Here is a 24,479-nt window from a genome sequence, read left to right as displayed (position 1 = left end):
AGTCTTTTTTCTTCTTCTTTTTTCTAAAAGCCATTCAGAGATGGATTAGTTGTTGTGCTTCAGATCATTTCCTGCTGTATTTATTTTTCTGAAAAGCTCTGTTAGTTTTACACCATCCAAAAACCTCCACTATTGTCTTGTCAATCTAAAGAATATTTTCCCACAAGTCTTTGGGATCATCAAGATGTTTTTTTTGGCAGAAATGCGACGGGCCTTTGTGTTCTTTTGGGCCAACAGTGGTTCTGGCCGTGGAGCTCTCCTATGGATGAAAGTTTTGCCCAGTCTAATTGGTAATTCACGAACACTAACCTTAACTTAACTGGGAAAAGTGAGCTCTGAAGTGTTCTATCAAGGTCCTGAAGGTCTTTTGAAGAGAAACAAGCCCACAGCATCACAGATCTACCGTCATTAAATAACATATACATCCTTTGTTTTACACCCAGCTGCATTTTTTGAGTTTAACTTTAGTATCAGCTGACCAAAGCAAACCTTACTAACAAATTAATAGTTTTTGTTGAAGGGAACAACCTTGTCTTGGGATATTGTTTAAGGACCTAACCCTACTTTAAACTTCTCCACAACATCCTCCCTGATCTGTCTGCTGTGTTCCTTGGTCTTCATGATGCTGTTTGTTCTCTAACAAACCTCTTAGGCCAGAAACAGAACAGCTGAGAAGCATCTACATGAGGCTGGCATTTATTCACTAATTAGGTGACTTCTGAAGGCTGTTGGTTGAGCTGGATTTTGTTATAATTTGGGGTTGTTTGGTTTCGGGTTGTTCCTTATATGTTTCTCACAGTTTAGGTTTTGAATAGTTTTTCTGTTTATTATTTTCCTGGTTTAGATTTCTATTTGTTTGTATCCTTGAAGTTCTGTTTTGCTCCTGTCACTTGTGTTCTGTCTGTCAATGAACTTTATTCGGTACACCTGCACCAAGCTAATCTGTCTCCTTCCTCCACCTGGTTCACACTCCATAAATACGCACCTATTCAGTTACTCATCGCGGAAACATTTCAGATCATGTCACCTTGTTTTCTAGATCATGCCATGCTTGTCTCACCTGCCTGTTTATTGTTTTGGTTCCTGCCTCCTCCTGTGAGTGAGTTTTTGTTTTTTGCTCATTAAATCTTTTTCATCGACCGTCATGCTGCCTGCTTGTCTGCATTCCGGGGTCCTACGCTGCACTAATCCTGAGTAAAGGGGGATAAATATTTTGTTGTGATGTGACGAAATGTGTAAAACCTCAAGAGGTGAAATTAGTTTTTCAAGGCACTGTAATGCCCAACACCTTTTTATTATACCCCAAAAGACAAGACCTCCAAATCACATATTTAGAGTTTTATTTATCTATTTTATTATATGCTGCAGTGTTTACATGCAGTGTGGAGCGTCTGCTTTGAGATGATTGGTTAAGTCACTTCTGTTAGCGATGGGCCACAACTCATTTCTGTATCTGACTTATGGGTTCTGTATCTGACTTAAGGGGTGTATTGACATCTGGCCCATTTGCTTTGTGGGCCAGATGAAATGAGCTCACGGGCCAGAAATGGATCAAAGGTCACCATGTGACAATCCTTCATAGACTCTCAGTGGAATGCCAGGCAAATCAAAAGATCGAGACAAAGCTTGTTTTCCTCAGTGGATCTTCACCAACGCACTGAATCCAATTTGTAAGAGTGCTCCATGATGTAAATACACTTGATCCCTAAAGCCATATATGTCTCAGCTTAGAGACAGGCAGACACACACATGCCTGTGGGCATCCTGTTCCCTCTTCCATATTCCTTCACAACAAGTGTTGTTGCTTTGGGTCTCCAGGGAGGCTCCTGTTCCTAAAACTGAGAAATAATGGCTCTCAAGTGTCAAGAGGAAACTAAATTAAAGAGAGGAGAAAAAAATCTTCATGCCAGTATTAAAGTATTATAAAATCGAAAAATACACTTCTTTATTTTTAAACAAGTTAACTAAAGTACATACTAACAAAATATGCTGGGTATAGTTTCTAGGTTCTAAAAACACAGATTATTGATGGTTTCCCCAACTATGGACCAGACTTGTGGAGGTCCACAATTCACTTCCTGATATCTTGGCTGACCTGGTCGGCATACTGCTATGCCACCACAGAAACATAGATTGGATCAACTTATTTTTCCCCATTACAGTTTGTGTTATAGACATGTACTATGAAAGTTGCTCATACTTAAACATAAATCCATGTGACTGAACTTATTTTTCAGCTTTAAGCTCATTTTGTTTTGCGTTTGCTCCAAGTTATTCCCAGCTATATATTTGCAAATTAAAGGATGAGGGTGAATAAAAGGGCTTTATGTTTTCCCGAAAAAAAGGGTCTGAATTGCATGTTTTCATGTTTTCTTTTTTATAAAAAGGCATTTGTGCACATGGGTGTTTCTTTCAAGCACTTTAAATGGGATCCCGCTGTAATTTTTCACATGCCTAATGAGGTTTAGAACTGCTTCCAGTATGAAATAATTAAAGACAAGAAAGGAGGCCCTAAAGTCAAAGAGTATAGAGGGAAGTAAGCTTTTAAAAGCAGACAGGCGTGGATAAAAGACAGAGAGGAGGACATTTGGGATTTGGAGATGATGGAAACAGGAAAAGCAGATATCTTCCTTTGCTTGTTTTCTTGTCTTTGTCATTGAAGTGTTTTCTCAGCGTGAGAAGTTCCAGGATGATCACAGTAATAATTTTCGTCTCTAAACTGTAATTTTAAAGGGGGGTTTTTGTGGTGCAAAGATAAATCACGCATTGTTGAGTGTCAGGTGATGAAACCCGGTCCCCAGAGTGCTCCATCAACTAATTTCCTTCCGTGAGGACAGAAACCCTGACTCAGCTGGACTTTATTGTCCAATGTCCAATGAACCCTATCAGAGAAGGCAGTCAAGTTCTCTTGAACCCATTCCTGGGGTAGGTAGGAGGACAACAATGTCCCATGAAGTTGTTTAAAACTAAGGTCATTGTTTTTCTTGTGTTTGCACATCTGTCCTAAGTTCTTAAGGTCCAGAGGTGCTTTTCATCCTGAACTAAACTCCTTCTGCTATCATTAATTTCTGTTGCCGTTTATGCTTGACAGATTCTCCTTCTCCCACTGATAGACATAAGGCAATGTTTCCTCTGAAAACGAGCAGCCCCCTTGTTTTCTTACTTGTGTGCAAAGGAGGTCTCCTCTCTGCCCCGGCAGGAATGCATAAATCAAGTCTGTGGTGAAAAGCTTCTCCTCAAATTTTCTCTTAGCTGTGGTTCATTCATTGAATCTCAGCTCTGTGGTTTTACCCTCTTCTGATTCCCAGAAATCTTTTTCTTCCAGAGTGCAAGCTGTCTCCTAACAAAATCCATTCATGTGTGAAGACAGTGGGGATTCCCTCACACAGGCCCTGTCAGTGCTTTTATTTTCTGCCTACTGCTCCCCTCGGTTGGAACGGTCTAATTCCCACAAGCCTATTTTTCAGTTGCCTGTTATGTCATGGTCAGAGTGCTATGCCAGCCACTCACCATGATCAGATGTTCACATTCAGCTTCAGTCTAGTTTAGGTTGCAGATAGAATAATTTGCTCCACTCTTCACTTTTAGCTGAGAGATGTTTGAGGGGCTTCTGGCAGGTCAGCTGTTTCAGGTCACCCCACAGCATCTCATCAGATAAAGATGTGGGTTTTTGAGTCGGCCTAGGACCTTCCATCTCTTAATTCCGAGCCAGTGTCATACTCTCCCCTCTGTAAAGTGGAAAGGGACTCTGGAGACCCAGACCTGGATTCTCTCCGTCTATGTTGTGAGCCCGAGTTCACATATGGCTGAAGGCATTTCACTGTGCTTCCCCAATCAAGAGTCTGGTTACCCGTATTATTTGGTTGGGTACTTGTCATGTTGCAGGGTCCAGCTCTGCAGCAGCCTTTATTTGTTTTTCAAATATTTGCACGTGTTCCTCGAGCATCCTCACAGGGTCGATTTTATGGTGGACGATGTGAAGATGGCCATGTGCTGTGAGTGTTCGCTGTAAGTGCTGCAATGCCAACGCTAGCTTATATGAAAACTAGCAAAAATACAATGTAGTTATTTTTTGTTTTGTTTATGTGTGTTAATTCTTTTAGTGAGCTGATAGCCATGTAGTGAAAGAAATAAACATCTTTTATCCATTGCAACGAGAGCTGATGACTGGATTCAAACTTGGAATCTTTTTGCTGTTAGGCAACATTGCTAGCTGCTGTTCCACCATGCAGCCCTAGAAATACAGAATCGTCAAACATTTTTGCACATTATTCAAAAATGCGTGAGCTGTAAATTGATACTTTTCTATCCTCTTGTAGCAGCTAGCTGATCTGAAGATTTGGTTTCATCCATTTTTTTTTATTTGCTTAGCTGATGGCCACATGGGAATAAAAATAACTACTTCATAACAAAATGTCATTGTTTTTTAAGCAAAAGCTTGAATTGGTTCTAAACTGCCATTTTTCTTTCTTTTATACTTTTGAACACTAGCCTTGCAACAGTGCTGACTACCACTAGCTTGTATGTATGAACAACAACATGTAGATTTGATTTGTCTATTATTTATATTGCCCTACCTGATAGCCACATTGCAAAAATCATGAACTGAACTAAGGATTTATGTGAGCTGAAATTGTTATGTTGCTAATGTCTCTTGTAACAGCTAGCTGTACTACAACGCTAACGTTAGCTTGTAAACAAACAGAAACAACAAATTGGTTTTGCCAGTGTTATTTCTGCTGGCCTAATATACAGCCACATGCCAAACATCAATCCTTTGAAGCTATTCTTCACATTTTTATCAAGTGCTTGTGTGAATGTAAGCTGCCAACTTTCTAACCTTATTTAGCAGCTGACGTAGTTGTGCTGCAATGCTAACTATGCCAAACCAGCTTTAGGTGTACCAAATGAAGATTTGGTTTCTCATCTGTTATTTTAGTTTGACTAACTTATAGCCAAATGACATAACTCAATGGCTGGATCATTAACCTTCCCATGAACCCCAGTTTGGCGAGAGGTAGCCTAGTGATTATAGAGCAGGGCATTTGCGTCACAGAGAGGCTACAAGTATCCTGGTTCGAGTCCCACAGCCTGCCACTTTGAGTCGCTGACCAAGATCCTTAGCTCCTGAATGCTCCCCGGGCGTCGCACAATGGCAGCCCTCTGCTCCCTAAGGGATGGATTAAATGCAGAGGACAATTTCCCCATTGTGAGATCAATAAAGTCTACATTTTAATTGTTATTATGACTTTGTAAGCAAAGGCTAGGTTTTAACATGTTACATTTCACCTGTGTTGTTTTGACTAATTTACAGCCGCATGGCATAAATTAACAGCTAGATCTTAAATGGTCCTCTGATCCTAGGTTCCACTTTTGAGAAAGGACTCGAACCCCTACATTTCTAACATCCCCTTGTTTATTTATTTATTTATTTATTTTTTTTTTGCATGCTTATATGTTGTATGACATTTGTTCCATTCTCTTCTTAAGGTTGATGGACTTTTCTGCATTGCTGTATTGTTTTTGTGCACCACTGTAAGGTGTATTAATTATGTAAGACATTGTCAGGTGATGGCTGTGTAGCCTGTAGGTGTGTGGGTGTGCTTGTTGAGAGCTGGATCAGCCTCCTCTGCAGTGGTCTGTCTGTGGGTACAAAGCTGAGGAGCAGGCAGACATGCAGTGTCTCATGCAGTCATGCTCCACCATGTCAGATGGTACTTGCTGTTGGGATGCCTGCTTCTCGATTTAAAGAGCTTGCAGTTGCAAGGTCAAAGGCAACGGAACAGAAAGGTAAACTGCACTCAACTTCACTTCGCAGACTAAAGCTTTTCTTTGAATTGTCTCTTTGATGCAGAGGATGTTTAAATATCTAAGCAGCCATGTCTTTGTTCATATTGTTAAAAGGTTTTAATGAGCTGAGTAGGTGGGCATTCTTGGTACTTCACTTTAAGATTCCAACATCATAGAGTGCACCTGGACAGTGACGCAAGATAACATCACTGTCAGTCAATAGAATTGCAAGTATCGCACTGATAATCACCTCAGTCTATTTTATATTTCTATTTTACAACTGAGTGTAAAGTTGCTCTTTTGAACACTGAAATAATTGGAAAAGAAACATTCTTAACACTGCATGGCCTTCATGTAACATATAGGCTGGATGATTAACTCACATGAAAAATAATATCACTAATTCCAGTAAACAACATCTAATCTCTTGAGATCCTGCTTCATGCAACTCTTGACTTCTTTTTTAAACGATTTGGGTCTCAGATGTTAGTCAGACAGAGTTCACTGATTTATTCATGAACTTTGCATGTGTTTCAACTTTAAGACAGAAGTCGATTTCAAAGGTGAAATACAAGCATTCCAAAATGCATTTTACAAACCTTTATATAACAATTCAGATTTAGTTTGGCTTTCTTGGGATAAAAAAATTAGTGAAAATGTGTTTGATATATTTTAACAGATCTATGGTATTTGCTATTTTTACTATGAAAAGTAATGTTCCTGATACATATATGTTTTGTTTTTTTTGCAGGATGTAATGATTGCCCAATATACAGCTGCAATGGCTGGATGCCAAAATGAAATTTTAGTAGATTTTTCCTTAATTCATGCAGGCTAGAAGACAGCAGTAGAGTTAATTTAAACTCCTTTTTTAATTGTTTTTAAAGGACTTGTTGTAGACTTTGGTTTTTTGTATGTATAAAGAGCAGAACATAGGCGGGCATACAGTGAGCAGCGCAGAGGCGCACTATCCGTGGGCGTTTAAGGTGTATAGTCGAGCGTACAGACTTCCTACATTTCTGGTGACAAATTCCTACATTTCCCACACTTTCTGCAACAGATTCGTCGAAAGGGGAGGCATAGCTAATTTGCCGTGTGGCTTTGGTAAAACAAAAATAAAAGAAGGTGGTATTAAATGCCATTGAACCACACTAGAGACAAAGAAGAGGAATACACCTGTCAGTGCGGTGCAGAGACTGGCCGTGACACTGCATGTACTTGCGACCGGTTGCTGTGTGTCGCATATAAAACTGTTTGATGTGGAGACCTTTACGCCGAGCAGTTTTATGTGTAAAAACGCGTACGCGGTCATAAAAATTGAGCTTTGATCAGACATTTCAGGCAGATGTCCACTTTGAGTCAGTGCGTACTTGTCGCGTACGTCTGCGGGGTCAAGTTCGCCCGACTATGTTTTGACCTTTAGTGTTGGATATTGTCTCTAAAATCATTTGTGTTGCTGTCTTGACATTCTTGTAAAACATGTTTTTAAACTCAGTGAGTGTTTCCTGGATAAAAAATGATGAAATGACATGAAACACTGGTTGGTTGCCTGACACAGAGTCTTTAATAACAGTCCATACATTTTCTATAGGGATTCGGTCTGGGTTTTCCAGTAGCTCAATGGTGGCCTCCTTTACTCAGTTCAAAGCCACTTTTGATGTGTTTATGGGATTGTTGCCTGGTGGAGAACCCTGTTGGGTCACTCAGTCCAATTTTAAATTACCAGTTGATTTGCAGTAAAGGAGGCCTCTACCTTCAGTTTTTGATCTACTTTGTGCGATGCAGTATCAGTACCAGTATCAAGGGCTGTAACACATCCTTCACCATTGTTACAGGGTTTTAGATTTGAAAGTCTTACACTGACTCCTTCAAATATGCAGAATCTCAGCCTTTTCTGACCATTAAACTTCAGTTTCCAGGTTTGACCCTTAGTGGTTTCTGTTTTTTTCCTGTGCGTCCTAACCTATTCCTTTCTAATTTTGTAAAAACAGCCAAATCTACAGCCAAATTTTGACCCAAAATCTGTAGTTTGGTTCTGCAAAACTCCTTCCAGGCCCTGATAGCAAAGATCAGTTCTGTTTTGTTTTTTAAACATTGAGGGTCTTCTGCTTCTTTTTCCTATTGCAGTTCTTGGTTATTCTGGCAGGACTTTTGGGTCAGAAGAAAAAAACTCAGATTGGTTGCATGTATTGACATATTTGTTTCACTCATAGTTGCTTTCTTGAGATCTGGATGAGAAACAAAAGCCTGAACTTATCTCATATTTCCCAGTTGCAGTCAAACCCCAGATGTTTTACAGTAGGTCTGTTACTGGCCTGGCTGGGTATAGATTTCTTATGCTTTTATTTTAATGTTTCTATTCATCCGATTCATCTAGTCCCTCCTATCCTGCCACAGACGAATGGCAATTTGTTTTGCTAAACTGACTTCTTTTTGTCTCTCTAGAAGATTAGCTGTAAATTCATGTGTTAACAATTTTACAAGAGATATGGATAGAAGAAAATTAACAATATTACATGCTTGATTACCAGTTGCAGTCAAATAATAAGGAGAATATTCTAAATGACTCAGCCGTTGAGGACTTTTGCGGTACATGATTAAAAAAAAGATAACCACTTGTTTTAAAATCATAAGACATTTAAATGTCTTTACTGGCAGGCTGCATGATCTTTTAGTAAATCCCTGGACCACCACAGTCGATGTTGTGGATACTTTAATCCCAACTAACAGTGGTGTATTTAACATGGGTGGTCTTGCAGGGATCTAAATCCCCAACCATGATGGTCTTAATGCCAGGGTTGACCTGCTGAGCTGATAGAAAGCTACTGAGTCATAGAAGTCACACGCTAACCTGCTGATCAGGGCACACACACATGAAAATGTCTGAATAAACGTACAGGTCTGAACATGCTCGCTGGTAATGATTGATTTCCTTACCAGCGCTCTTTGGTCTCATCACCTCACACGCTGCAAGTGTGGCTGGAGTTTTATTTCCATTTGCTTTGTCATTACAGGTTTCATCGCTAAAGTTACTTTAGCTTTTGCTTCCAAGGAGTAAAGTATTGCTATTTTCTTTTAAAATTATTTTAATCAACAGTTTTTTCAGACTTTCTGAAACTCCTCTGAATTTTTTATGGATTTAGCTACTTTTTTACTAATTTCCTCTCCAATCTTGTGTCTGACCGTAGCAACGTCTTCAGGAATGACCTTTTATCTGTTTAATTCTCAGATGGGAAAAGAAAGATTAGTTTTGATGGTCTAAGTTAGAGTTTAATGCATATTATTCTAACAAGAAAAAAACACAATAGAAAAGGAAAACTGATTTTTTTTATGTAAACAAGTACGAGATTAAATAATTGTATTTACATCAGAGTCCCCTCAGGGCAAGAAGGGTTCTTTGGGGTTAAACACATACTGTTGCTCAAAGGACCTGCGGTATCCCTACATGCAGCGTCCTTCTTGACCGTCTCTTTGGCTTAGAGACACCTCTGGACATGGATGACATGACTGCCTCTGTCGTTCCACAGTGGTCTCTGTCAAACAGGACACCGGCGTTTGGCTCTTTTGCTCCAGGTTTGGGTGTTTGAAGCATTTTTGTTGATGCATAAACTACACTCTGAAAATAGTTACTCAAGGCTTAAATGTAGAGGTTCCCTTCATTTTGTGCTCTGCCTTTGAGTTTATAAAAGAATTGCTCCCCCTTATCCATTCCACACAAAAAGGCACTTTTTTAAAGATTTCCATAGCAAAACCATGGATCATTATGTTTTTCCTAGTTTATTTTTAACAGCGCCATTGTTAACCTCAGTCCACTGGACACATAATACATAACCTCTCAAATAATAATTTTAGCAATTAAAGTCTAATTTTTAGTAGACGAAATCAGAATACGGTACACAGACTTTTATTTTTGTGCAAATTTGTTCAATTCAATTCAGTTTATTTTTATAGCGCCAATACACAACACATGTTGTGAATTGGCGCACTGTACAAAGTCAATTCAGTTGACTCATACAGATTTCAAGCTCATACATTCCAATTGGACCTAGTTATCAAACAATGTAGTGAAATTCAGTTCATTATTCAGGTTTGTTTAAACGTTTTCTATCTAAGGAAACCCAGCAGATTGCATCGAGTCACTGACTTTGCTGACATTGTTGTCTAAAATTATTGTTGACTTTGCAGCAATGCAGCAACCCTCATACCAAGCATGCATGTAGCGCAGTTCGAAAATTCAAAGTTGTCAAAAAGTAGTTTTTTTGTAGAGTTACAGTACACGAAACAAATATCTTCTGGAAATGTACCTTCGGTAAATGTCCAATATTAAAGGCATTTCAAAGCAAAGGAATGTAGGAAAAAATTAAACAAAGAAATCTAATTGTTATGGTAGTGTATTCAAAAATACTTGCTTTTAACCCTAAAATGCCACGTTGGGAGCAGCAGAACAGAGGCAGATTGGAAAACCTGAGTTTAAAATGACATCAAACAGCCGAAGAGCTAAAAGGGAGTCTAAGATTTTGCCAAACACAAAAATAACTCCTCTGTGACATCAGTGAGCTTCACAGATGTGCAACGTTTAGAAGATATTTCCTTTCTAACCCCAAAAAACATGTGCTAAGAGTTCTACTAATTTCAAGGACATGCAGCACTTTCACATCCCAAACTTAAATGTTCTGTATTATTGGGACTAGTTATAAATAATTTTAATTGAAAGGTAATAAAATGATTAACTTTCATAAATCTTTTTTCTCATAGAATCCAATGCTGCTGCAGACGGTTTAGTATGAACTGAATGGTGCAAGAACAACATACAAGATCACAAAGAGAACCCAGTTATTGTTTCATGACAGATGCTTTATTTTGTCTAGATAATAAAACTTAACAGGTCAACTAAAGTGACCAGAAGAGTGGAACATTTTTGGAGATCAGAAGTCAAAATGCAAAGGTTGGTTTTCTCTGTAAATTCTACAATGGTGTCTAATGAAGCAATTTAAAGCTGGTCCTGTGCTAAATTAAATGTAATGAGCAGCCATGGTCCAAATAAAATGTTCAAAAGACCTTCAGAAAGCCTGAAGGACTGTTGATTGAGACCACTTTAAAGGCTACAAGCAAGTCCGTCACATAAATAGCGATGATCCTGATGGACTCAGAATTTCTGCAGCTTCTGGTGCTTTGAAGCATCAAACTGCTCGCATCTTAAACCTTTCCAGGCAAAATTTATCTTCTGCAGCTTGCAAGACCCAGCCAGTCTGACTGCGTCTGCATACCTGTGTCTTGACGATGGTTTTTGTCTATGTGTGTGTGTGTGTGTGTGTGTGTGTGTGTGTTGCTGAAATCTCTCTGGCCTGCAGCCCTTTAGTCAGTCCTGTATGGATTTCACATGGTTCATACCGGAGGACGTCTGCTCTATATGCTGTGCAGCCCTTGAGGAGGCTTGTACTGATGGAAAGACTCAGTAACCATTAATCAAGACAGTGTGCCCATTCACCATCTCTCCCATTTACCATTTTTCTCTAAACATAAAGGATTAAATTATGCACTTTGATTTCTATAAAAAATAAGGAGATGTAAACAGCTAATTAAACTGATGTGTTTTACAAATTCCCCCAACAGGAACATATGGCGCCTACAGCATTACTTTGCAGTTTTACTGTAACTGAGACAATACCGAATCCAGACAACATGATGGATTGGAGTCGAGTCCCTGCATGTTGGACCAGTAGTTGCCTCGAAGGCTTGGCTCCAGAAAATAAATGCGGAGCCAGTTTTGAATACGTTGATACATGACAATATGTGGTAATCCATTTGATTAATGGGAATATATTTAACTTTATAAAATTTACATGTACAGTAACCTGCAAAAGTATTCACCCCCCTTGGCATTTTTTATGTTTTGTTGCCTCACAAGTTGGAATTAAAATGGATTGATTGAGAGTTTGCACAATTTACAGAACATGTCTGCTACAACTGTAGGCATGTTCTGTAAACATGCCTACAGATAAAGATGTGTATTATTTCTTTTTATTGTGAAGCAAACAGGACAATAAAAACAGAAAACTTGAACGTGCATAACTGTTCAACCCCCTCTGAAGTCAGTACAACCCCTCTAAAGTCTTTACTTTGTAGAGCCACCTTTGGGTATGTCTCTAGGAGCTCACCACATCTTGCCACTAAGATTTTTTGATTTTTGTTACCGGGATTTAAATTACAGGTTGAAATGTAAAAATATAGGTCAAATATCAAAGGGGGTGAATACTTTTGCAAGGCTCTGTACTTAATTTACCCAGGTTCTTGTCCAAGAACAAGTACTATGAGAAACTTTTTTTTATTCATACCTTCATACCATACGAAACCTTTTATTTTAATTTGAATAAACACGCACATGGAGCCTTGTAAAGGTATCCATACCCCATTTTACATTGTGTCATCAGAGACTTCAGTGTGTTTTATTGGGAGAAAAGGACAGATGATTTTCTAAGGTTTGACAGTTTTATTTGCACTTCTATTCAGCCTCCTTTACCCTGATTACATCTCAATAAAATCCAGAGCAACCAACTGGCTTCAGAAGATGGCTAATTAGGAAATAGAGTCCACCTGTATGTAATTTAAGCTCGGTATGAATCCAGCTGTTCTGGTCAGAGGTTTGTTTGAGAACATTAGTGAACAAACGGCATCATGAAGAAGAAGGAGCAGGTCAGGAAGAAAGTGAAGCCCAGACACCCACGGTGGGTCTGGAGGAACTTTTCATCATCATTAGAGAAGATTGGTCAGGGCTAATGGGAAGATGGATGTAGCTAAATGCAGGTCGAATCTGGATTAAAACCTGTTAGAGGCTGCAAAACACTGGAGACTTAAGTGAAGGTTCACCTTCCTGCAGGATAACAGCCCTAAGCACACAGAGAACTGCAGTGGGAAGGTTTAGATGTGTTAGAACACCCCAGTTAAAGTCCAGACCTAAATGCAAATGAGAATCAATAGTGAGAATTCAACATTGATGTTCAATATGTTTCCAATAAATTATACCTGAGCTTTAGCTATTCTACAAAGAAGAATGGAAAACACCTACAGTCTGTAGATGTGCAAAGCTGGTGGAGATATTTCCCAAAAAACTTGTTGCTGTAATTGTAGCAACACATGGTTCAACAAAGCATTTACTCAGGATGGCTAAATAAAATGTTGAAAAACATGTTTAATTTTAATCTTAATCTCGTGTTGGTCTATCCAACAATAAAATGCATAAAACAGATTGAAGTTTTTGGTTGTGATGTGACAGACTGGAAGGAGGTTCAACGGGTAAGAATGCTTTTGTAAGACACAAAGTATTTTAGGATAAAAACGATGACACTATTCGAAGATCTGCCTTTCAAATAGAACAGTTTGAATTTTTTTATTTGCTGTTAGTCACAGCACTGGGAAAGAGCTCTTTTCTGTCACTAGAAAATGCCTAGAAACCAAACTAAGCTGAATAAAGTTGTTAGATAACCAGATTTTCTTTGTTGTCAGTCCATGTTTCTTTATTCATTTGATTTTGTGAAGGTGTGGGTCATAGTTTATGGGATATGCCGTTTCAAGCACAGATGTATAGGGGGATTTATAACCACTTACTGAATGCAAACCAAAAAGCACAAACAGTCAGAACAAAAGAGAATTACATATTTGTTTTATCAAAAAACTGTTTGAAAGAGGAGGTCAAACAGGCTCCTGAGCTCCATACCTTCAGATATCTAACCTGAACCTTAGTAACTCCTAACAGCCATTCGTTAACCCAAACAAGAAGCTGCTGGGTTGAATTGTGCCTCTTCTGTACAGTTCCTTCAACAGTAGAAATGTTGTTAAATCTTAAAAAGGTAGTTGCAGATTAATTAAATTTAGCAAAAAACATATTCTGATGCCACTTTTCTGGCCTCAACCAAAAGAAATGTTGTGACGTACCGATATTGGGCCGATTCTCGGAAATCGCACCAATTCAAAATAGTGGCATTTGTTGGAGTTTTGAAGTAAAATGTTGCCCAATAACTTTAATTTTTTGGCTAAAATTGTCAATTGAAAAACGAAAAAAAGATTTATTTGGGTGTCCTGAAAGGTGATGTTGTCCTCCTGGGCGATTTAAATGTCCATGGGACCAATGATGATCAATGAGAGCTGTGACTGGGAGGGACTCGACTTGAAAAAAACCCTCATCATGCTCGATAATTGACTTGCACTCATACTCAAAAGGCTCGACACGTGATTCGGACTCACGCTAAAAAGACTTGAGATTTTAATTGGACTCATCCTCAGTAGACGTAAGACTTACCTTGACCTCTGCTTAAAAAAAACTCAAGACTTAACTTGGATTCAACGTTTTGAGCCTAAGTCTCATCAGCAGTCTTTATCTCACATATATAGCAGTGAAAGTAAGCTATAGACTGCAGCTATGACAGGCATACACATATTCTTCCATTAAGGGTTGCTTGTGATTTAACACGGACATTTTCAGATCGTGCAGACTCAAGACCTGACTTGGACTTAGGATGAAAAACTCAAGACTTGACTTGAACTTGGGGCATCTGATAAAGATTTGACTTTGATTTACCCCTTAAAACATATGAATCTTTGGGACTTAGGGACAACAAAGCTTAACTTGCATCAAAAGACTTGAGGCATTACTTGGACTTGGCCTGAAAACCTATAAACGATTGAATCCAGAGTTGGGACAAAATTCTAAACACTCAAAATTCAGATGAAAGACTCCAAACTTGACTTGGACTTGTAAAAGTGACTTAAGAACACGTCTGGATTGGGGACTTGAAACTTGCATGGCCTCATTGCTTATTGTTAGGCATTTTATTTAACAAGACTAAGTCCTACAGAAGTTAATTGTGCATTTAAATGGCCGTTTTACACAGTTGATTTATTTTCTATTTGATGATGTTTGATGTTTGATGATGTTTCCCAATACCAAGATGGTGAACATATGCATGAATAATATTTTTATAACAACTGCTATTTTAATGTGTTTATTTTAATACCTCTGAGAATTGTTAGCAGTTTGATAGTCTGACATTTGTGAAACACATTTAGCAGCTTTGTCATGAACCACCCATTTTTAATTGATTTTTTAAAATAGTTATTAGAATGAGACATACTCTGTCTTTCCAACCCAACTAGGCCAACTCTTTTTTGTATACCATTGGAAATGGTTTACAGTACTGCCGAGAATCCAAATTTGTTTCATTGTTAATAAGCTGTTAATCTGTTATAGCAGAGGATGAACTGTGGAGTGCTTTCCATCTGAATACAAAGGCCAGTAACACTAAAATATTTTTATGAGGGCACCACCCTTATGGTTTTAAGTTACTGTTTTTAGCGATTTTCATGCAGACTGGTGGCTTCCCCATGGTGTACCCCACCTCTCACTCATCAACCACTGAAGATAGGCACCAGAAATACCCCACAGACACAAACACATTCCTGCAAGGACAAGCAGATGTAGATGATGAATGAATGGACATATAGCATAGTCTGTTAGAGAGCTAGTTATGGATTTCTCAGGTGAATATTTTCACCTCTGGACTGAGGGACCTATATGTCATCTACGACTGGCAGGCATCATATTTCTAGGCATGTCTCCCACCCTGGATGGGAAATAATGTGAGGGGGCAGTGTACACCAAAACAGATCCAGTATCAGCTGTGGGTGGCCTGAATGTTGCCTGAGACGACAGACAGCGTAGAAGAAGAAAAATAACCTTTGTTTTCATCAGGGCGCTTTCGTCTGGTCTTGTGTCGATCTGTAGACCTCCCCTGATTTGATAGGCTGGGTGCTATGTCTAATATTTTGTGAATGATGAAAGAAAACCACCTGTTATAGAGTTCATCTGTGATTAATTGGTCATGTTGAAATAAATTTGGAGTCTTCAGTGTGCAAAATTATTGATTACAAAGACTAAATGTAAAACCAGGTAATATTGTTGGTATTTTGGGATAACAACCAAACTCACTTGATGCTAAAAGTTTCACTGGAAGAGAAGGTTTAACATAAATGTCTGTCATGTGTTACATGAAATAAGTTGACAATCAGCTATGATATAAACAGAGATTTGTTTGAAAGTTACCCACTGACAACAGCAATTCAACATCCAGAAGGAACATTTATTTGGATGTAATTTCATCCACATGCAGACCAGTGATGGGAATGTAGATGATTTATCAAAAATGTGTCTGGAACGAACACTAGGGGACATAAACAGTGACATTTTAAAAAGTCATATGCATAATTAAAAGTTGCATTCTTCAGAATTTTTATTCTTATTTTTATTCAGATTATGACAATTTTTCTCATTTGTTTTGGTGTTTGATTTTTTTGATCTTTTTTTTTATAATGCACATTTTTTATTTAACTTTTTTTAAAAGAGAGTTATAACAGAACATTGTAATGTATTTTGCACACACTAAGCACCACACCGACCACTCTTCAAGAACAAACCTACTCACATTTGTACATTATGTGACAGAAAGCCAACTGTTAAAGGGAGACCAAATATAATGATATTGATGACGTTTATCCAATGGTCCATTAGACACTTTCTCATAAGATGCCAATTCACCCATTGTCGACAACCACTCCTCATAAGGGGGGAGGTTGTTTTCAGTGTCTCAAAAGAATCTGTTTAGCTTTGGTTAGAGCCAAAATAATTGATCTCTTTTCATGAAAGGAAAAGAGAGAATCCGGATGTCGTGTGGTTGACCCTAGCACAGACAAGAGGGGTGAAATGTGAAATCTCCTATCCAAAATACTAAAAATAATCTCAGAAATGTTTGTCCACCAGAAGTGCTGGACCACTCCATAGAATATGTAGAACTGAGGCACCTTGATCATCACATCTCCAGTAAGTATCCATAGGTTTTAAATTCCATTTCTGTAGTTGTTGCGGTGTTCGATACAATCTGCGGATTATCTTTAATTGAATAAACCTGCTGCCTATTTCTCTATACATGGTATTAATATTAGAGAGACAGGATTCCCATTCATCTGAAGATATGTCCTCTGCCAGGTCTGCAGCCCAATATCCTTTAGCTTTAAAAAGAGGGTCAGCTACTTGTTCTTGCAGCAAATGGTTCTCGCATTACACATTTGCTCAAGAAGTTCAGAAAAATCATTTATCCAAGGAAAACATCTATTTGACAAACTCTGCTGCCTCCTTGGGTGAAGAAAACCTGTGCTCCAATGCATTTCGCTTTATTTCCAGAATAGCAGGGAAGCGTAGTGAGGACTTAACTCCTCTTCCTCTCAAATCTGACTACACTTTTTTAAACGACTGCCGACAATCCATGGTTTGCCATGACTAATCCAGGGAAAACATCATCTCTGCCCCTGACACAAAATCTGACCCTTCTATCTACCCCCACGGAGTATCTCTTCCTTATCCTGGTAGCAAAGTAGGTCAACCATAACCGGCCACGGTCGCTCTTTCCCTCCCTGGTAATGTCTAGGCAGGCCAGTAGGGACACAGTGCACTTGCTGCATCTCCTGAGTGTAAGATTATCGGTCCAATTCCAACGTTCTGGTGATCTCCTGCTGTAAAAGCGTTATCATGTCATTCCCTTCCGATGATTCAGGCAGACCAAGTATTTTAATGTTACAGCACCATCCTCTATTATCCAGATCTTCTATGCGGCTTTGTAACATTTGCATTTCCTCCTGAATAGTGGTCAGTTGCTGCTTCAAGTGTCACAACCCTGTCCTCAACCTCATCCATACGGGTAGATAAAGCGTTAATCTTACCCTCGATATCACCAACATCCGGGACTGGGTCACAGGGGCAGCAGACTCAGCAGAGACACCCAGATGTACCTTCTTCCATGACACCTCCTCCAGCTCCTCCGGGGGGAGCCCAAAGCGTTCCCAGGCCAGCCGAGAGACATAGTCCCTCCAGCGTGTCCTGGGCCGTCCCTTGGGCCTCCTCCCGGTGGGACTTTCCTGGAACACCTCCCAAGGAAGGCATCCAGGATCCAATATAGATGCCCGAGCCACCTTAACTGGCTCCTCTTGATGTGGAGGAGCCGCGGCTCTACTCCGAGCCCCTCCCGGATGGCCGAGCTCCTCACCCTATCTCTAAGGGAGTGCCCGGCCACCCTACGGAGGAAGCTAATTTCAGCCGCTTGTATCCGGGATCTCGTTCTTTCAGTCATGACCCAAAGTTCATGACCATAGGTGAGGGTAAGAATGTAGACCGACTGGTAAATCTAGAGCTTCACTTTTTGGCTCAGCTCTCTCTTCACCACAACGGACAGGCACAGCGCCCCCATTACTGCAGCAGTGGCACCGATCCGTCTGTCGATCTCCCGCTCCATTCTCCCCTCACTTGTGAACAAGACCCCAAGATACTTGAACTTCTCCACTTGAGGCACGAGCTTCCCTCCAACCTGAAGAGGACAAGACACCCTTTTCCTGTCGAGAACCATGGCTTCGGACTTGGAGGAGCTGAACTTCATCATTGCCGCTTCAAACCGCCCCGCATGCTGTACGAAGTATTTTAAGCTGAAGCACTTCATATTTAGAAGACGGTGTTTGCTACTGTTGTAATTATTTTAGGTGTCCAGGCTACAGAGCAACTTTATGCGGCCGATTGATAAAACGTCCACTTCTCTTCTAAAGGACAATGGTGCATCAGTGTTGACAGTCTAATTCTTGCAAACACACTCAGACTTATATATATTCGCACCCTCAAGATTCCACAGGACCCTTGATAAATCTTTACCTGTGTGTGTGTTGCTTACCCCTGCTGAGGTTTTTTGTACTATTTCAGACTCTATTCTGCTAAGGATAGAGTCTGAAATATGATTTTTTTTCCCTCCTAGCTTACTTTACCTAAATGTGTGATTTCATTACTTTTCATAGATTTTCAGATTTCTCAGAACGATTAAAGGGCAAAAGCCGATTATTATTAGTATTTCGTTACTTTTTCATTGTTTTTTTGTTTTCTCAGAAGGATTACCAGCGAAAACCAAATATTATTTGTAATTTGGACTTTAGCTGCTCTTACACCAATGATCCAGCTTTCTTAATTAGACTACAATGGACTGTTATTACTTAGTTCAACTTCAGTACCAGTAAAAGCAATATATTATTAGCCCCTGAAAATGTGGATTAAAGCTGTTTTGTACCAGTGACTCAGCTTCCCTAGTTAGAATTCAGTGGAATGATGAGACTCTTAGATTTCTCAGAAGGATTCATAGATTTTTGGATTTCTTAAAAGGATTGTAGTATCATTTGATTTATTTTTCTGTGTCTGTATCTGTGTTTATTTGCTTTGTGATTTTATTGTAATTCTATGTACAGCGCTTTGAGTGTCTCGTTACTGAACAGCGCTATATAAATAACCTTACCTTACTTACCTTCTTACCTTACTTACCTTACTTACCTTTATAAGCTGCCATGTTTGTCAAGAGCCCATGTGATCCCCAATTCTTTAGGTCTTTTAATATTTACAGAGAAACAGAACAAAAGCTGTTTTTTTTCTCCAGTATTTTGCTCTGTCTCATCTGTATCTGAAAGGTACTTCCCTAATCTCACACCATGCACATCTGCTTGCTCTCCAGAGGCTTTCAATCCACCTAATTGCTTTACATTTCAGCTCATTCATCTACATTTTCAGCTCTTAAGTTTTGTCTCTTTGTAAGGCCTCTTTAAATGAGCTATGGTTTCTCTGGGCCAGGCATTTTAAAGTTCTGATGTTGATGCATGTGTTAGTTTTACAACACGACCAGCAAAGGAACATGCCTGGGGAGTGGTGTTTGTTTTGGAGCGCTAGCTCTCTGGACACCGCAGAAACTGATGTTTGTTTGAAAAGCCAGAAAGTGGCTGAGAGTCCTTGGACCGCAGACGAAACTGTACAGTAAAAAATTACTGAACCTTTGCATCTCATTTACCCACAGCTCACAATTAATTAAGTTGAAATATAAATTAAGTTAAAAATGTTCAGAAATTTGAGTGGATCAGTCACAATAAAACATTCCTTTCCTTTTATGGTCTGTTTGTGACCCTGTAAACCCACAAGAGAGTAGGAAAAGAATAGCTGCATGCAGGTTGGGACGGTTTATTTTTCAGGGCTGCACAGTGGAGCCGTTGGTGGCTCTGTTGTCCTGCAGCAAGAAGGTCATGGATTTAGATCCCAGCCTGGGGTCTTTCTGCATGGAGTTTGCATGTTCTTCCTGTACATGTTAGGGTTCTCACCGGGTACTCCGTCTTCCTCCCACAGACCTAAAACAGGACTGTTATGTTAATTAGTCTGTCTAAATTGCCCTTATAAGTGAGGGTGTCTCTGTTGCCCTTTGAGGTTGTACACCACCTCTCACCCAATGACAGCTGGAAGTAGGCACCAGCTAGTTTAGTCAATGGATGGACTGATGTGTCTTTATTAGAATAAAATACCTGTTTTATTACTTTTAATTGTGTTATAATTTTGTAATAATAATACCTTATCTTATTCTTAATACTTTCTGTAGATGGTTATCAATTTTTATAACACCTTCTTTGGTTGCTCTTTAACTGCTTCCTGCTTATCTTTGGGTGCATAATGTTCTTTTTTAGGTTTGCCTGCCTGTGCATTTGCTCAGAAATCACTAAGTCAAAGTTTGGTGATTGATTTGAATTTTTTAGACAATAAATCGCATCAGTGAGGATCCAAACAACATGCGATTAATAACGGACTGTAATCTAAACAAAAGCACTGTCACTGTTTTTTTTAAAATGGCCCTAATTCTTGTCATTTCTCTGCAGAATGCATCTCAACAACAAGAAGGATCTCGTGGGGATGGAACGATACAATCCAGGCCGAACAGAAAAGGTTCAGTGGGACGTGGAGATGTTTTTGTGGTTGAAGAGGACACAGATTTGTTAGATCCCATCTTTCAAAGTGGTGGAGTAGTGAATCCTCAGTGGAAACCTAGAAATGGACTGAAGGGAAGCCAGAGGGGCAAACCAGACGTGTCTTCTAAAAAAATGGAGGAGAACATCACAACAGAGAAAAAGACAGATTCTAGAACTTCATTAGGTTTTCCACTAAAGCCTTCAGACAATATAATTGACCTGGATGTTGGAGGTTCCCCAAAGAAGCCCTCACTGGGAATTCCTCTGCTTCCCAAGATTCCTTCGTATCCCAGAATTTCAACCGAATCAAATGCACTAATAGAAGAATCTGCTAAAGAGACCACCAGCACTGTTTCACCTGCAACTAGTCAGCCCCCGTTCACTGTCCAGACCACCAGACCTCTGGTTCATAGAAGCAAGCATGAAGGTGAAGGCTCAGAACCAGACAGAGAAAGGCCTCGGATTGTGACGATTGTTTCCAGGGAAGGAGACCTGGTCCTGGGCTCTGATGGTAAAATGTACAGGCTCCAGAGGGGACCACCTGGCAGGATGGGACCCCCAGGACCAGATGTAAGTGGATTTTTCTTCTTTCTTTATGCTCCTGTGACTTATTTTTATCAATTAAAGTCACAGAAAATAAATGTTGCTACATTGCTCGGTTCATGTTCAATGAGAAATGTTTCTTGGCATCTATAAGTGAGAATAAGACCCCCAAAACATGAAAGTGATTTCTCAGTTTGCATGGATTATATCAGTCTGGAGCTGAAAGCTTGGGGAATTAAAAAAATGAGATCAGTGGTTTTGGTTGAACAACTTTCTGAGCTGTTCTTCTTCATCGGCCCCCATCTGGAACCCATCAGTGATGTTCTCACTGCTCCGACGTGTTGATCCATGTCAGCCCTTGATGTTTACATGTGGGAACATTAAGGGACCTCATTGATTTTTAGAACATTACCTAATGTGACACTATTAACCTTTCGCTTGTGATTGGTTTGGAGGAGTGAAAATGATTAATTTTGATTGGATTTCCTGGTGTAGGAAGTGGGTTATTACGGCACCTGCAGAGTAGATGGAGCCAAATGCGGGCTGCCTGCTTGGTAACGTACATCTGGAGTCACGTTGCCATAAAATCCACAAGCCCACTCAGCATAATCACTGTAATTGGAGCCGGCTGTAGAGACGAGGAGGGCGATGCCAGTTATTGGTTTTACTCTTCTCATGTACAATGTTAGATGTGAGGTCTTGCTCGCATTCCTTCTTTTAGTTATAGGTTTAGACTTGAAGATTCAGTAAAAATACATTTCCAAGATGATGCATATGAGATTTGACATATGACTAGCCTATGATGTATTATTTATGGGGAGTTTTAGACTGTCTCCACACTACTACAAATATTTTTCTTACATTTGCACCAAGCAGCTGCCTGCAAAAGACAGATTTTTAAAAATGGATTCCAAATAAACTGTTTGAAAATGTGACTTTTTTATCTGACCTGTAAATTTGACAACGCAAGTTGTTGGAATTCATTTTAGAAATATTGGTCTTAAGCTTAAAACTCCAACATCAATTTTTACTTTTTATTTACATCTAAAAAGATTTGCTTTGATCATGCTTCTACTGAACTGCCTAGGAAAAATTACAGCATTCTGTGCTGCTGCTTATGTAAATGTTGTTTTAACTTGCTAGCTCTGCTGCTATGAGAGAGGAGCTCTAGCTTCCATTATTCACTTCACACTGTGAGATAAAAGCCATACTTTCTCTGTATTTCATGGTTGCCGTTACTTTTAGTGACTTAGTGAAGCAGTTCTTCATTTATTTTTGAGGACCGTTGCAATACTGATAACAAGCGGTAGTTAATGACTCTTGGCTGGTGGAACTATTGTTATGGTGGCTCCTATTAACAGGCCTTAGAGGTCCATCCTCCTAAACACCAAAACTGAAGACTACTAAACAGTCCAGCAGTTTTTTGTTTGCCTAAATGGTTGCAAAAACACATCATACTGCTACTTTTCTAATTTCCTGTAGCAGCTAGTTGTACTGCAGTGCTAACGCTAGTTTATTTGTAATCAGGAACAATGAGTAGAGTTATATATATATATATATACATATTTAGTTTCATTTCTTGGTGCCTCTTTCTTCATAGGGATGTCCTGGTGATCCTGGTCCTTCTGGGGTTAAAGGTGATAAGGTAAGTGAAGCTTTGTTTGGTGACCTTAACCAGCTTCCCAAAACAATAACAGTGGAGAAGATTCATGACCACAGTTATTGGTCATAAAAACCTTTCTAACTTTTATGTACTGCTTTTTTTGAAACTCTTCTAACATCAATATTGTAAATATGCTTTACTATTATCTATTTTGGTTTTTAGTTAAATTTCAATATAGGATTTCCAGACCCCACACTTTTAATTTGCTTCATCAAGTGGGGTTGAAAACCCAGCTGAAGCTAAATATAAATTTGAAATTTCAACTTCTATTTCAATGTCTTCAGGGTGAAAAGGGTCCTAAAGGCAGACCAGGTAAAATGGGGGAGCCAGGACCCCCAGGAGCTCCAGGTTTACCAACATTTTATATGTGGAGGAATACTGCTGAGGAATGGGCTGCTTTTAAGGTACTTAATACTCAGGATATAAACTGTATGTGAACCTGTGTTAGGTGGTTAAATAAATTCTGTTGTCCGATTTTTCAAATAAAATGTTCAAATAAATTGAGTTGGATTTCTTTGATTGGACTATAATAAAAATGATCTTTTGATAATTGGCCTGAATTAGACTGTGATCAAATTGTATTTATTGTCTATGTGTAATTATGTTCATTGAAGTATTAATGAAAGTGTAACTTGACTTGTAGGGGTATGATTTTATCATATCGTTTAGCGTTATTGGGGATACATATTTATCGTGATACAAATTTAGATTTATCATCACAGCGATAAATTCCAGTTGATTACATTGGAACATCAATAAATATCATTACATTTTAAGATATGATTAAATGCAGTTACTGTGTGCAGTTTAGTGATAAAAAATCCCACTTCTTTATGTTTGTTTCAAGTTTTTTAAGAGCTGTATTTTGTTTGTTGGTATTGACTGCAGTGACATGTAGTCACAGTCACAATAAATACCACAAAAAATTATGACAGACGTTTCAGTTCATATTACCCACCCCTACTTTGGAATCGGACCCAAAATGTATTTTCAGGTTTTTGTCTGAAAAGTTCCTCTTGGTGACTTTTGTTTCTATCTGGTTATTAGACAGATAAAACAGATTGGAATTAGAAAATCATTTGGTGAAAGAAAACATTTAATTATTTAAAGCATAAAGTCAGTGTAGTTGCTCAATAATAGTATGAACGTCTTCTCTGTAGGCTTGGTGTTTTGTGGTATCAGGTGTGGTTTGTGCAAAGCAAAATTATAGTGATTTATTTTGATTTAGAGCAGATATTTCATGTAGAAATACAGTGCTTAATATAATCTGCTGATATAACTCTTAAGGCCTGTACTTACCCCACAGCAGATACATTTTTTTCTCTTACTGAAAGGAAAAGATCAAAACAAAGTTCACAAGAACTCAAGTTCAGAAATAGGAGGTTCTTATGGGTCCCTCACTCTGCACATTAAACAATAAAAAGGTTTTGCCCAGAATGTACATCAGGAAGAAGCCGCAAGAACTCTCAAACCAGAACTACAAGAGCAGAATGATTAAATTTATTTCTTGCAACTCTGGCAGAGTTTAACTTTCTCTGAAGTTAAAATTCTGACCTGGAAACTGGGACTTCAAAATCCAATATGGCCACAGCTGTAAAACATAGTGATAGCTGCAGTAACAAACTGTTTA

At 39.0% G+C, this 24,479-nt stretch overlaps 1 protein-coding gene across 2 annotated transcripts in view; it reads left to right on the top strand.

Moving 5' to 3' along the window:
* si:ch211-196i2.1 (collagen alpha-1(I) chain) overlaps positions 1–24,479 on the top strand; it is a 153,864-nt gene that overhangs the window by 51,866 nt on the left and 77,519 nt on the right. Inside the window, exons 1-4 of one of the 2 annotated variants that reach the window (XM_047371700.1) lie at positions 5,652–5,790; positions 20,554–21,213; positions 22,787–22,831; positions 23,134–23,253. In XM_047371700.1, the coding sequence (XP_047227656.1) occupies positions 5,695–5,790; positions 20,554–21,213; positions 22,787–22,831; positions 23,134–23,253 (921 nt within the window). In that variant the 5' untranslated portion in view covers positions 5,652–5,694. Of the gene's footprint in view, positions 1–5,651; positions 5,791–20,553; positions 21,214–22,786; positions 22,832–23,133; positions 23,254–24,479 lie in introns of those variants that run through there. The other variant, XM_047371699.1, reaches the window with a different exon arrangement.

The sequence above is a fragment of the Girardinichthys multiradiatus genome, chromosome 8 (genome assembly GCF_021462225.1).
Source record: "Girardinichthys multiradiatus isolate DD_20200921_A chromosome 8, DD_fGirMul_XY1, whole genome shotgun sequence".
Lineage (NCBI taxonomy): Eukaryota > Metazoa > Chordata > Actinopteri > Cyprinodontiformes > Goodeidae > Girardinichthys > Girardinichthys multiradiatus.
The sequence above is the reverse complement of the archived record's forward strand: the minus strand, read 5'-3'. Positions and strand labels throughout refer to the sequence as shown.